Source organism: Salarias fasciatus (genome assembly GCF_902148845.1).
Source record: "Salarias fasciatus chromosome 23 unlocalized genomic scaffold, fSalaFa1.1 super_scaffold_20, whole genome shotgun sequence".
Lineage (NCBI taxonomy): Eukaryota > Metazoa > Chordata > Actinopteri > Blenniiformes > Blenniidae > Salarias > Salarias fasciatus.
Window position 1 is genome coordinate 6,157,955 of NW_021941230.1, and position 14,651 is coordinate 6,172,605.

At 44.4% G+C, this 14,651-nt stretch overlaps 2 protein-coding genes across 3 annotated transcripts; one reads left to right on the forward strand and one right to left on the reverse strand.

Moving 5' to 3' along the window:
* The first annotated feature begins 488 nt into the window (after positions 1-488).
* inha (inhibin subunit alpha) lies at positions 489-2,740 on the forward strand. The gene is made up of 2 exons (XM_030085736.1): positions 489-762; positions 2,049-2,740. The coding sequence occupies exons 1-2, from the start codon at positions 489-491 to the stop codon at positions 2,738-2,740; spliced, it is 966 nt and encodes a 321-aa protein (XP_029941596.1).
* A 1,497-nt stretch (positions 2,741-4,237) lies between these two features.
* LOC115384128 (gap junction gamma-1 protein-like) lies at positions 4,238-11,149 on the reverse strand. Of its 2 annotated transcripts, none has more exons than XM_030086458.1 (5): positions 11,028-11,149; positions 7,628-7,900; positions 6,764-6,989; positions 5,985-6,689; positions 4,238-5,300 (listed from the first exon to the last, which is right to left on the reverse strand). In XM_030086458.1, the coding sequence occupies exons 2-5, from the start codon at positions 7,865-7,867 to the stop codon at positions 5,287-5,289; spliced, it is 1,185 nt and encodes a 394-aa protein (XP_029942318.1). In that variant the 5' UTR covers positions 7,868-7,900; positions 11,028-11,149; the 3' UTR covers positions 4,238-5,286. The 2 variants fall into 2 exon arrangements, with proteins under 2 accessions (XP_029942318.1, XP_029942319.1); XM_030086459.1 differs by lacking the exon at positions 11,028-11,149 and adding an exon at positions 10,830-10,869.
* Between the last annotated feature and the right edge of the window lie 3,502 nt (positions 11,150-14,651).

The following is a 14,651-nucleotide window of genomic DNA, read 5'->3' on the forward strand; positions in this document are numbered from 1 at the left end:
CACATCACTCCACATTTCACCTCTTCTCACTAAAACTTCTTGGAGCCGTTGCCATGGCGACGGCCTCGGGAAGACTTCAGTCCCAGTTGTGATGAACGAGTGATATATAATAAAAACACATGTTATTGAAAAGTCTGTAAAAGCAGAAAACCTCTTCTCTTGGGTCATTTCAGGCAAACATACAGCATTATTATTATAATTTTTTTGTTTTTTTGTTTTTTAAATTCAAAATGAGTGAAGTGTTTCCACACAAAATTCATACTTGCTCATTTACCCTCGTAAAAAGTCAATTTAGTTTGGTTTTTTTTAGGCATCAATGCTGTTGCAGTTAAAGATTCATCGTGAAATTCGCACTTAGAAATTCAGCGTCTGGTGGCAAAACAATGAAAAAGGAGTGGAAGAATCAAGGCCAGACTGATAAGCGTCTCCTTCCTCCAAACAAAGACTCCTGTTCGGTGGGAAAACAGGCGTGTGTGAGAGAGTGAGCGATGGCGTCTGGCTTGGTCCTCGGTCTTCTCTGGGTCGCCGTCCTGACCCGGGTCTGCGGGGTAGAGGATCTTCCCCACGGCGTCCTGCTGATCCAGTTCAGGGAGCGGGTTCTGGACGGACTCGGGCTGGACGGGCCTCCCCCCACCGTGCGGGTCCAGAGCCTGGAGGTCCTCCATCGCCGGGGTCAAAGGGCACGGAGGGCAACCGGAGAGGATCGGCCAACCGGGAAGGAGGATCAGGATGAGTCCGAAATTATTCTGTTCCCCAGTTCAGGTGGGAGGCTTTTCAATCAAATGCATTAAATGCATCCAAGGTCTGATGATTTTAATGTATACGAGCCTCAAAACAGCACTTCAAAACCACACATTAACATTTAGGGGCATTAAATCAATAATTTGTGGTGAAAAACTGAATTTATTGGCCACGCTTTGGAATTTTGTGATCTTAAATGAAGATATCATGACAAGAAACTAACATTTTTTTGCAGTAATTTATATTTTATGACCACAAATTAACATTTCATAACATGAAATTTGTTTTTTGGCCACACATTAACAATTGATAGTATTAAATTAGTTTTTGTGACCACAAATTAACATTTAATGGAAGTAAATTAATATTTTGTGGATATAAGATAAAGTTTTATGAATATAATTAGTTTTTGGTGGCCCCAAATTAACATTTAGGGACATTAAATCAATTTCTGGTGAAAAAACTGAATGTAATGGCCACATTTTTTCTTTACAACTACTTTTTTAGCCACAATTTGGAATTTTGTGATCTGAACTTAAGATGTCATGACAACAAATTAACATTTTATGGCAGTAATTTATATGTTGTTGACACAAATTAACATTTCATCGTATTAAATTAGTTTTTTGTGGCCCCAAATTAACATTTTATGACATTAATTTAGCATTTTTTGGCTACAAATTGACATTTTATGACACTAAATTTGTTTTTGTGGCTAGAAATTAACATTTTATAACATTATTTTAGCACTTTGTGGGCATCAATTAACATTTATAACATGAAGTTTGCTTTTTATGGCCTCAAATTGACATTTTATAACATTAATTTATAATTTTGTTGCCACAAATGACCATTTTATGACATGAAACTCATTTTTCCAAAAACTTATATTTTATGACATTAATTTTGCATTTTGTGGCTACAAATCACCATTTTATGGTATAAAATTTGTGTTTTGTGGCCCCAAATTAACATTTGAAAATGCAATAAATATAAATGAATATAAATGTATGAAATCTAGAAACTAACACTATTTCAGCTGTTTTTTATTGCAAGGTTAACGATTTGACTATTTATAGGTTGCTATTTGAAGTATTGAAGATATTTTTGTGTGTCATCGCCATAAAATGATGCTCACTCAGTGAAATATGTTCGAAAGAAATATCTAAAACTGCAAAAAAAAAAAAAACTCAAAATTGCATAAGCAGGTAGCCAGAATCAGACTGAAGTTGACTCACTTCTGCCACCGAGTGCACTCCTGTGGTATTGCTGGAGTTGTGAGCATTTGCTGGTTCGATTCCTCTTAGGTTCACCCTGCGAGTCCTTCACGTACGGCTTCCATCCATCTGTCGCCGTCCGGGACGCCGCCGTCACGTCCGCCCACTTCTGGTTCCCCTCCAGCCAGATGACGAACTCCTCCTCCTCGCTCTTCATCCTTGCCGCGGCGCGGCGCCTCCTGGCGGCCGCCACTCCGTCCGCCTCCGACCCGGACGGGTGGATCACCTTCCGCCTGGACGGAGCAGCGTTGGGCCTCGTGGCCGAAGGTCACTTCCTGCTCCAGGTCGTCTGCGCTTCCTGCAGTTGCCAATGCTATGAAGACCAGACGCCCTTCCTCCACCTCCTCCTCATCCGCCATCGAGGTCAAGCCCGACTCCCACGGACCGCCGCCGTCCCCTGGTCGCCCTCGGCGGTGGACGTCCTCCAGCGTCCGTCTGGGGAAGAGCGGCACTGCCAGCGGGCCGCGGTGGACATCAGCTTCCAGGAGCTGGGCTGGGACAGCTGGATCGTCCAGCCCGAGGCGGTGGTCTTCCACTACTGCCACGGGAATTGCTCGGTCCAGGATGGCGCCGCATCCCCGCTGGACACCGTCGCCCGCTGCTGCGCTCCGGTCCCGGGAACCATGAGGTCCCTGAGGGTCACCACCACGTCCGACGGCGGGTTCTCCTTCAGGCATGAGACGCTGCCCAACATCATGCCCGAGGAGTGCGCCTGTATCTAAGAAGTCTAAACTACATAGTCTTCATCTCATCAGGCCTTGCATATATATATATATATACACATATACACACACACATATTTGAGATTGTCCAACTTATTTTGTTCCTTTAGATCAAACCATAACTGAATTATTCTGTGTAAACCATAATTGAGTTCATTCTACTCATTTTTTGTCAAATATGTCAAATAAATTGGCCGCCCACTTGTAAGTAGTTCAAATGGTTAGTTTTTATTAAACCTTAATATTGCGATTATTTGGAAATACAATACTGCCATCGCCCATGTGGACTGACAAACCACAAAACCAATGTTCAAATCTTGAACATCTCAAAATAAACTCCCATGATGCATTGCTATTCATTTTGGGTTGAAGAGCGGTACAGGGGGCCCAGTGAATTACTGTTAGGTCACATTCGAACATATTTAGGCTTTGTTGGATATAATCTGCTTTAATTAGGGAAACAAAACGTTAATGTGTCAACTCTAAGAGGGGCTTGAATCCGTTTGAGTTTATTTAGAGTGTGCAAATTAGATTTAGAAATGCCGATTTTCAAACTATTTCAACACATGCATAGTTGATGCATAGTTTTGCCCTTGCACATAAATAAAAGTAACTTTTACGGTTTGATTAAAAGCCTTACTTCATTTGTACACTGCAAAAAGTGTTGCCCAATTACAAGGTATCAATACTAAATTACTAGTGAAATGTGGTATCCATGCAGCAAGTACATTTTGAGAGATCCTGACAAGAATTTTAAATCAAGAAATTAGTCTCTTATATTCATTTTAAATCAAGTGGGATGAGACATTTTGACTGAAAACAAAATGAACTTGGTAAAATTGAATTTTTGCAGTTTTTGCAGTGTAAACCTTCATGCATGGCAGATAACCATGCAATTGTTTACGTATTACTGAAGATCCCCACAACACGGAAATTAAAAGCTCCTACAAGTATAATTTTTACTCGAATGAAACATTTGAAGTATTGTAGGAAGAATTAGTGTAAAATTGACCCCAAAAGTCGATTTTATCTTAAACATAACATCTGGAGGTACATACTTGCACAGCCTGACATGTTTTACCTATTTACGGCCTGTAGAGGGCAGCACAGCTTCACTTTTAAACCAGAACTGTCATGTTGGGAGGAAGAAGACCTCAGGTAGGCTTGTAACTTTCCAGCTCAGGTCAAAAGGTCAATTAAACTCACTTGAATAGAAATAGCCTCATTCTTCCAAATGCAAATTCAAGAGAAACTCGCAGCTTCATTCAAATATATTTATTTACTCTGAAGACAAAATAATCTCTACAGTTACAAAACTACAAAACTTGCAATACAAAAAAAAAAAAGAAGCATGAACCATTGAAGGAGTACCATATTCAGAACGGAATGTCGTACCTTTGCGAGAAAAAAAAAAAAAAAAAAAAAAAAACTGGAAGTGAGATGAATACAAGGATACAGCATCGAAACGGCTCGTTCACTGTTTCCAGAGATGTGTGCGAGCGCTGACGGATCCAGAGGGTTTTCTGTTTACACGGCGCTGGGCCGTGCGTCAGCATCTTTTTTTTTTTTTTTTTTTTTTTAAACTTTTCCTTTTACAGCCCCAGGGAGAAACACGAAAGGCGTCCGTGTTCCGACACAGAAATGAGATGGAAAACATGTCTCACTGAGCAAGAATGTCCATTTCTGAAAGCCGGGGATGGAATTTAATTATTGATCAGAGTCCAGAAAACTAATTTAAACTTGGAAAAAAAACAAAACAAGATGAAAGATCTTGAGGAGGGGGCGTTCAAACAGCTTCAGGAGCACGGATTATTGGTCGATGAGCAGTTCAAGCATTTCCCAGGTAAAGATTTGGGGTGAACGTACAAGGCTTCAAATAATCTCTGAAATGGCAGGACCTTTGGCTAATCCCTAATCTGTTTAAATTAAACATCTAGCGCAGGTTGAAGCCCCGAGACGTTAACAGCCACTGACATTTTAATAAAAGAGAGAGAGAGAGAGAGAGAGAGAGAGCGCGCTGAAGGGAGGAGGGCGAGCCGACAATAGTCCTGAAAGGGTCTGAAATGGACACAGATTTTGTTGCACGGGCCACAAAGGAAAAGTGGGATTTAAGCCGGGGTTTGGCCGAAGGCGCAGTGAGTCGGGTTTGTTTGCTTTGTTTGTTTGTTTGTTTGTATGTTTGTATGTAGGTCAGCAGGCAGGGGGAGGCTAGACACGTGGCGGCCTTTCAAGTCCAGAGTCGTGGAGATGAACCATTTGTGACAAAAAAAAAAAGAGAGAAAACACGTAGCGCAGTCAGGATTTTCGGCCGACCTTGAATACTGAAAGGCACGTCGGTTTTTTCGGGTGGTTTTTTTTTCTTCTTTTTACCCCCCCTCCCCCTCCCCTCTCGTCCACACACACACACACACACACACACACACACTCTCACATGCGCCGGTCTCCCTCAGTGGTCTGACTGCATTCCCATATGTGCGTTCTTCTTCCCCCGTGTGTTTAAGGCCAGCAGGAGCGGGAGGACAGACGGTTTGAGGCAGGAAGCACGCTCAGGCATGTATTCCTGAGGAGACAGCAGAGGCACAGGCTTCAGTTTAGACGTTCCACTTCAAAAAAAAAAAAAAAAACATCTGCTGACTTTATCACGTACAAATATGAGGCACTGAAAAAGGATGTTCACTCTGATCAATCCCAGAATTCAATGGATGAGACGCTGATCTTGGAAGTCCGAACGTTTTTGGGCAGAACTATTTACCCTTTTCCATGGAGACAACACGTTTTCAAAAAGCTCCAAGCACCACTGTCGTATAAATGGAAATTCACAACAGGTCAAAAGTTTTGACTTGTGCTAATTTGCATGTAATGAGTTAAACCGTAACCACTGCCCGATAGAAACTCGGGACGTCCCGATCTGATCACGTGTTTGCCGACTCGATCGGAATCAGGCGCTACCTCCCGATCCGGACTCAGATATCTGGAGAGTTATTTACAGCAGCTAGTAGCGCGAGCATGTCTAATCGGATCGGGACTCGGTATTGGTTCAAAATTAAATGAATCGCAACTGGGGGCAAAAAGAACCCGATAGAAACTGCACAAAAAGTAGTAGAGATACCTTCAGGGGGACTTCCTGAGGTGAAACCATGCAGGATTTCTCAGTGAAACTTCACTGCTACAACTCCACCCGCTTTCCGATTGGCTACTTTAGCTGCAAGCTTCTGATTCGGGAACAGATCGATGGGTTCTTTACCTTTCTCGCTCGCCTCTCCCTGCTTCTCCTGGGCGAAGTTGAGCCGGTTCTGCTCGGCCGCCGTCTGCGCCGCCGCGTTGACCTCCGGGCTGCTGCTGCGCGACGGGCTGCCCTCGTCCAGCTGGTAGGCCAGGCCCAGGTGCTGCTGCGCCAGCTTCAGGTGCCTCCGGAGCCGCTCCAGCTCACGGGACGACGGGCCCTCGTCCCCGAAGCTCTCCCGCCCGGAGTCGCCCATCGGCAAGTCCCTCATCTCCCCCTTCAGTTTCTCCTTCTTCATGGTGGCGTGGTAACCCGGCGGCGCCGTGGGCATGGCCCGGGCGGACGGCGGTGGTGGCGGAAGCGGATGGCGGCCACTGCCGCCGCGCGAGCTGAGGGCGGCCCGCCGCCGGAAGGCGTCGCGGACGCCGCCGATGCCCAGGTGGATGATCTCCAGGACGGTGAGGAGCAGGCAGAGGAAGGACACCACGTACATCACCAGGAGGAAGATGGTCTTCTCGGTGGGGCGCGACACGAAGCAGTCCACCATGTGCGGGCACGGCGAGCGCGAGCACTCGTACAGGGGGATCACCTCGAAGCCGTAGAGCACGTACTGGCCGAAAAGGAAGGACACCTCGAAGGCCGAGCGCCACAGCAGCTGGCACACGTACACCTTCATGAGTCCGTCGCGGAGGATCCGCCGCCGACCGTCGTGCTTCTTCTCAGAACCTTGAACGTTGAAGGAAATTCACTCAGAAACCATCCCAACGCCGTCTGGACATTAAATCTAGCCAACGACGTACCTTTCTCGGCCTTGTCTGGCTTGTCCGGTTCGATTTCCTCGGCTATCATGGGGTCTTCCTCGCCGTTGTCCTCAGCCTCCTCGTAGTCCCGCACGGCGCCGCGGCTCACGATGGGCATCCTCTTCTTCCGGTTGCGGATCGGCCGGTACTCGCTGTCGTCCATACGGGCGATTTTGTGCATGGCGAAGCCCAGGTACATGATGGTGGGTGTGGTGATCATGATGACCTGGACAAAAACACGCCAACATGACCATCACGGCCATGCACACGCCTCAAGGTTTAGGCATACAACGTCATTGTTCTTGGTTTGGAAAATGCTGAAAAAAGTCAAAATCTGAGCAAGTTTTTTTAATTTGTTTTTAGTGAAAATGTCTCATTTTTCCCTGATTTAAGATAAATTCACTTAAAAATTCTGTTTCAGCAAGATAAAGACTTGATTTAAGAGAAGTTCTCTGAAATCAAGATGATTTGCACTTGTTCTATTGGCAATTTGTTTTTTTTTTTACTTATTTCAAAGCAAAAGTATCATTTAAGAAAAAAATATTGCCAATAGAACACGTGAAAACTGTCTTGATTTCAGAGAACTTCTTAAGTCTTCCTATCATAATGAAATATTTTTTTATAATTTATCTTAAATCAAGTAAAATGAGACATTTTCATTCAAGAAGTTTTAAAACTTGCTCAGATTTAGACTTTTTTGCAGTGAAAGATCCAAGTTTACACGGCAAATTTTTGAAAATGATGTTCATTCCCATGCCAATGGCAAAAACTGCCACTAGTGGGTGCTGTTGAACTACTTGGGACAGTTTTCAAAAGAGAGTTTAGCATTTTCAGTTGAAGATGTTCAGAAAACTAAAAACTGACCTGGAAGATCCAGAATCGGACGTGGGAGAGCGGCGCGAACGCGTCGTAGCACACGTTCTCGCACCCGGGCTGCTGCGTGTTGCACACGAACTTGCTCTGCTCGTCATAATAGATGGTCTCGCCGCCAACGGCCGTCAGCACGATGCGGAAGATGATGAGCACCGTCAGCCAGATCTTCCCCACGAAGGTGGAGTGGTTGGAGATCTCGTCCAGCAGGCGGGTCAGGAAGCTCCAACTCATGGTGCCGGGGTTGAGCGGAGCACTAGGTCAGCTCTGAATCCACAAAACCACACCAGAGAGAACTTTTGAGAACTGTTTTTTCCAATTATGTCTGGAGAAAACCATGCTGTTTGGGAAAGTACACTCTTAAAACTGCTGGGTTAAAAGGAACCCAAACTGGGTGAAATTGCCAACACAGCGCTGGGTCCAAGCCAATGTTGGGTTATTTATACCCAGCACACTGGGTTGAAGGGCTGACCCTGCGTACTGCATCAAGATTTTGACTCAAAAACGGGTAAAACTTACTGGAGCTGGGGAGTTAAAGCTACCAAGAAATGGGTTATCAGCAGGGTTAGGAAGGTCACAACAAAAATGTAATCCCTTACAATTCACATGCCAGTGGAGGCATCTGCCAAGGCGGTCAAACCACCCTGACTGGGGTTCAATGTCTTGCTCAAGGATACTGCAGCTCATTGACGGGGGGAAGCTGGAGAATCGTACGAACAACCAAAAAAATTGCAAGACAACCCGGTCTACCAACCGAGCCACAGCCCCTTTATTAAAAAAAAAAAAAATAAAATAAATCCGATTACCACATTGGCCCGAATATAGGGATTTTTTTAAATTTTTTTTATCTTAAATCACGTGAAATGTTCTGTTGTGAATTTTCCTACAATAGTTGTACAAATAGAAAGCCGTTTCCTTATCGTCTTCAACATATTTTTATTTTCACAAAACGATATTTGAAAAATAGAGGTCGTCTTATAATCAGATTGGTCCTATATTCAGGCCATTACGGTACCTGCCATCTCTAAAATGATAAAGATGTCAGATGGAGAAGGAGGTGTCCAAAATGGTGATTCTTCTCATCTCTTCAGCCTGGGAAGCCATCAACCCAATCTGATGGGTCTAAATAATTAACCCAATTTTAGGTAACAGTGACCCAATCTGCGCAAAATCGAGGGCTACCCAGAAAGTTTTTAAGAGTGTAATGAAAAGTCTTCATGACTAATTGGAGACACTCGGACTCGTCAAGAAGTGTTCGGCGAGGTTTTACGCCTACCCCGAAAAATGCAAGTGAAAACCAGCGAGTGCAAAGACTTCGAGGTAAACCTCAACCGCAGGGGGATAAACAAAGCCACATGTCGGCTTCTAATCGGACACAGAGCTCCCAGACCGTCGGGTCGAAACCCAACCTGCCCGTCCAACCTGGCAAGTCGCAGCATCCAACAGCTGGGTTTTTGAGGAATGCACTTCCTGTCAACTGGTGTTCAGACACTCATTTAAATTCTTCAGGTTTGCCAAGGTGTCTAGATTTCCTCTTTTTTTAAAAAAACAAAACAAAAAACGTCTGTTGGACTCAAACCAAAGGCATCTGGAGCCGGTCTGCTTCAGCGCCGGCGTGGATCCGTTCCCTCGGTAAAAACCAAACCCATTTAAAAGGGGAAGTAAACGACTTGAAAACAAATTACACAACAACACACAAACCAAATAAAAAAGAACTCAATGAGTTTTCTTTTTTCTTCTTTTTCTTTGGTGGACAGGGTGGAACTGAGAAAACAAACCCAACGTTTCATGACTCAGTGGAACAGAATCGAGCCCGTCTCCTCCACCGACGAGATCCGACGCCCTCGTGAGACAGGTCGATCGGCCGAGATGTCGGGGAAACGGTCAGGCCGACGAAACAACATTCCACTCAAAAAAACATCCACCTGGAGGAAAATCACAGACCTGGAAACACTCCAAACCAAGAGGGACCAGGTGAACCGTGGGGTTTGGATCGTGGGGAATGTGATGGAGCTAGTACAGACGTGAAGAGTACGTCTGTTCTGGCCCCAACATACAATTACAGCACTGCCTTTTCACGTTTTCCCCCTGAAGGCTGGGGAATCTGCGAAGATGTGACATTCGACCCTCGACTTTAACCGGCGACGGACGTCAGTAGAATTAACCAAAAGCTTCAAAAAGACGCCGCAGAGCCAAAAGAGTCATTCAAGACTCCGGGACCGGTCCAACTTTATCGGCTTTTTAAACAAACTGCTGGAAAAGCGAACACACGCACACGTCATGGAGCAAACCCCACCACATCACACACATGCAAGAAATCAGAAGTTGTCTGGAGTTTTTCGGGTGGAGGGTTCTAATCCCTAGACACTTTGAAATCTGCAAAAATCAGAAGTTGGGGGGGGTGGGGGTTCGGCCACTGTTTCAGCTCCATAAAAGATGTCAAAACAGACCAGATCCTTGACAAAACGTCCTCATCTGAAAAGCTTTAACCCCCCCCCCCCCCCCCCCCCCCCTTGTTAAATGCCACCGCAAACATTTCTCCAACCTTCCCAGCTGACCAAAGACAGCTTTTTAAACAGTAGCTTATTTGCTCGATCTGATTTAAAGGCTTTTCTGCTTGAGAAGCCACTTCAGGAAAAGTGGGGGGGTTTGTTGGAATTAGGAGTTTTTTTTCGAGGGGGGGTTAAAAAAAAAGGGATCAGGACAAAGCTAAAGGCGAGTTAACATTCCTGTCTAACCAAAAGCAGAAAGCTTTGGATTTTTCGGGTTCACAGAGCAGACAGGAGGGCACATGATACCCCTGTGTAGTCTGCGCAAGGAGAGGCACGCGATCAACCAGAGCCACGCTGTCACATCCGAACCCCTCTTCAGATAGTAATCACAAAAAATAAACAATAAAAAGACATTTTTCAGGAGCGAACACGCTCTGCTGAGTCAGACTGGACTGTTTTGGAAATTGTGGCGGAAAACAAAGTGCTGCCAAAAAAGGAAAGAAAAAAAATATTTTTCAAAACCACAATTAGTAAAAAGAATGAGTGATTAAAAGATAGAGAGAAAGACAAAAGGGCGTAATGCGTAAATATTTTGTCTCTAAGCATGAAAACTTGAACTTTTCTGGACTGACGCTGCTTTTTTTTATTTATTTATTTATTTTTACTTTTTGGAGTTGAAACAGAGGAAAATAAGAACGACTCACCGCTCTCCGGCACGCACGCTCCCCAACAACAAAAAAAAAAAAAACAGAAAAAAGATAAAGAAATAAACTCTCCACGCACTTTTTCTACACTCAAACTCGTCTCGAGCGGAGTTTCGGGACGAATCCTGCTTTTTCTCTCCCTCAGACCTTCTCTTTTCTTTTCTTTTTTTTTAAGAACAAAAAAAAAAAGCGCCTCACCTTCTCCAGTCCTCGCGTGCTAATTGCTTCACCAGGTTTTCCTAATTAGCGCGTGCTCTCATTGGCGTCTTGCGTCCGCGTGAACCCATTCACAGCCCGTGTTGACCCCGCGCGTCGGGGTCCCGAAAAAAAAAAAAAAAAAGAAGGGAGAGAGAGAAGAAGGGAGGAAAAAGATCCCGCTGGCTCCTGGTTCTCCTCCTCCTCTTCCTCCCTCCCTCCTCAGGAGGAAGGTCTGAAACATGACACCTGAGACTACCGTTCTGCCCTCGCGACTAAACACCGTGACGTCACAGCCCAAACTCAATATACATGCACTATCTGGATCTCGTCAATAAACCACCTCCCCTTTAAGAGTCGACATAAAAAGTTACGGCGCACAATAAAACGCGTCCCTTCCAGCTGCACGCGCCCCTAATTGCCACTGTTCCGAGATTCCACGCGGCTGTAATGTTCGCTTCTCCTGCTCCATCAATCCCCACTTTACGGTGGTGGAGGCTCAAAGTGCGGGGCGGGGGCCGCGCGGAGGGCGTCAGAGGGGTTTAAAATCACGGAGAATGCAAGTTTTTGAAACGGCTCAGACTCCGTGTTGGAATGGAAGAAATTGCAGATTTTTGAAAATGATCCATCGCCGAAGAAATGGGGACGTAAGTTGTTTAAAACGGTCTAACTCCATCTCTGTGAAAAAGAGACAACGTGGATTTTTTTTTTAAATTGCTCTGACTTCATGGAAACAGGGAAAAACACAACTTTTTGAAAAAGTTCTGACTCCGTCTCCATGGAAACTGGGGAAAAATGCAACATTTTGAAAATGCTCTGGCTCCAAGTAAATGGCTGAAAATGTAACTTCTTGAAAATGATATATGATAGATCTCCAAGTGAATGACCGAAGATGAAACTTTTTGAAACTGCTCCTACTTCACCTCTGTGGAAATGAGACAACATCCAACTTTTTGAGAATGCTCCACAAGGAAATAGAGAAAAAAAATGCAAGTTTTTGAAAATGCTCTGATAAAAACGGGGGAAAATGCAGCTTTTTGAAAATGTTCCAACTCCATCTCTGTGGAAGTGGGAGAAAATGCAACCTTGCAATTTTAAGAGACCTGTTTCCAACTCCAGGGAAACAGGGGGGTGAAACTTGTGGAAAATGCTCTGTCTCCATGGATGTGGTGGAAAATGCAACTTTATGAAAGCGCTCCAACCCTGACTGCATGGAAACGGAGGAAAATACAACTTTTTCAAAATGCTCCAACTCCGTGGGAATGGTGGAAAATGCAGCTTTTAAAAGTGCTGCAACTGCAAGTTTCTGAAAACGCTCTGACTCCCGTTGTTGTAGAAACATAGAGAGAATGCAACTTTTTGAAAATTCTCTATCTCATAGAGATGGGAGAAAATGAAACTTTAAAAAAACAGTGTGCTTTCATTCCATTAACACCTGTGACAACACATCATTTTCAAAATGTTTCCATGTAAACGTGAAACTTTTCGAAAATGACACATTTCCACCTGAAACGTGGTGGAAATAGGGCTTTTAAAAACTTGCTCACATAATCAACAGCAGGAGAAATCTCCCGTTTTCCCAGCGAGAGCATGTTTTGAGAAAATCAACACGACATCCACTGAAGTTGATTAAACACAGAGCCCTTGCAGGTGTTTCTAATCTTGCGTGCGGCGGATTAGAGAACTCAGAGGCCGAGATGTCCTGAGTCAAGTTGCAAAAATGTGGGTTGCGTTGCGTCTTGATAGGATCTGTCAGCGGAAAGATCCTATCCCTTCCTCTCGGACATCACGCCCAGTTTGAAGTTGGAAAACTGTTTCTAAATCAGTCACGAACGCTTTTATCTGTTTACATTCCTGCGTTTCCTATATGTACGCCTGAACGGTTGCCCGACAACAACAGCAGATTTCTCACCCGTCGTTCACGGCGGCGCAGCTGTATAAGTTGTGTAAACGAGCGAACGCGTTCTGTCTCCCTGGCAAGTAGTTGAAAAGCAGCTTTTCAATAATGCTCTGAATCTGTCTCCATGGAAAACGTGTAACTCAACTTGTTGAGAAAGGGCTTTCACGGTGAAACTTTTTTGAAAATGTGGAAACGGGAGAAAACTCAAGTTTTTGAAAACAGCTTTGATTCCGTCGTGAGTTTTTCAAAATGTGACAGCGCGAAACTTTTCTAAAACGCCGTGGAAACAGGCTTCAAGCCTGGTTGAGTAGCCCCGCCCACTCCATATATGGATTGTGGAGCTTCGGGTGGGTCTGTGGACAAGGCTATACAAACTTCCTGCAAGGGGGCGTCGGCTAGTCCTTTGACTGACAGCGCACTTCAGCCAATCAGCACTTCAAAACAAAAACGTCATCAACACGCGCTAGCGAAAACATCCTTTCCTGTTAGAAACTCAACAAGCGCAGACTCCTGCTCTTGCTTGATTGTTGGAATACTTGGTATTTTGGCTACAGACTGTGGTTAATCTTCATCATGTCCGCCATGTCTGTTTTGGAAGAAGCCACGCGCAGTGACGGCATCACTTCCGGGTTTTTGCCGCCGGAATTCCCCAAAGAAATTTGAAAACAAAAAGCGGCAGTGCCGATTGGCTCCGTCCCATTCTCTTGCGCTGTATTTCCACCGGACGCGGCGAACGCAAATTCATTCACGCTGCAAATGAAATCTTGCCGCGCTACACGCTTGCTGGTACAAATATGCAAAAAAAAAACCAACAACCTTTTGTCCAAAGCGTCGTACAACACAAGCGCGAATTCAGATATAAGGAAAAACTTTTAGTAAGTGCAAAAAGTGCTTCAAGTGCGACTGGTCAAAGGTGTTGCCATCAAGTTGCAGAAGAAGTGCCAACCACCACCTCCCACACACTTTTTTTTTTTTCCCACCCCCGCCGCGAAAATATGAACTCCCGCCCACCTGTGAGCTCTGCAGCCTCTTCCTACCGAACAAACCCATGTTGCGGTCACGCTTTAGCGCTCATTTCCTCCCCAAACGTAAAACTTTGCGACACAGATTCGGAGTCAGGATGACTCATGAATTTTTCAAGCCTGAGCGTCGGGGATCATTCATTCCGCCACGTTTCTCCGTCCCAGACTGTAAAGGAGTTAACGTCCGACAGAAAACAGCTTCCACATGCAGAGAGACCCTAAAAAAAAAAAAAAGGAGAAATGCCGCATGTGAAAGTGAGAGGAATGGCTGCCAGACGGAGAATTAATGATCTGCATTATACTCCGCCATTAATGTTTTATGTGCCTCCTTTTCTCTGCTTCCATGAACACTTGATTTAAAAAAAGGAGGAATGATGATGTCATTTTTTTTAAGAACTTCTTGAACCCGCCTGAGCTCTGACCTTTGACCTTGTTTAACAGCTCAGATTGAGAGAAAAAAGAAAAAACAAAGAAATAAAAAAATCAGGAACAAAAGGAAAAAATGAAAAAGAAAAACAAGAGAAAAATTAAAAAGAAATGAGAAAAAAAGGGGAAAAAGAAAAAAGAAAAAGGAAAAAAGAAAAAAAGGGGAAAAAAGGAAAGAAATGAAAAAAATAAAAAAGATAAGAGAAAAAAGAAAGAAAAGGAAAATAGAAAAAGAAAAAAGGGGAAAAAAAGAGAAAAAATAAAAACAGCTCAAATCGA

Excerpts from the sequence above, each read along its gene's own strand:
- inha (XM_030085736.1), top strand. The coding sequence starts at position 489 with ATGGCGTCTGGCTTGGTCCTCGGTCTTCTCTGGGTCGCCGTCCTGACC. Across the intron at positions 763-2,048 it reads TATTCTGTTCCCCAGTTCAG|GTTCACCCTGCGAGTCCTTC; the intron begins GTGGGAGGCTTT and ends GATTCCTCTTAG.
- LOC115384128 (XM_030086458.1), bottom strand. The coding sequence starts at position 7,867 with ATGAGTTGGAGCTTCCTGACCCGCCTGCTGGACGAGATCTCCAACCAC. Across the intron at positions 6,990-7,627 it reads TCCGATTCTGGATCTTCCAG|GTCATCATGATCACCACACC; the intron begins GTCAGTTTTTAG and ends GTTTTTGTCCAG. Across the intron at positions 6,690-6,763 it reads GCCAGACAAGGCCGAGAAAG|GTTCTGAGAAGAAGCACGAC; the intron begins GTACGTCGTTGG and ends TCAACGTTCAAG.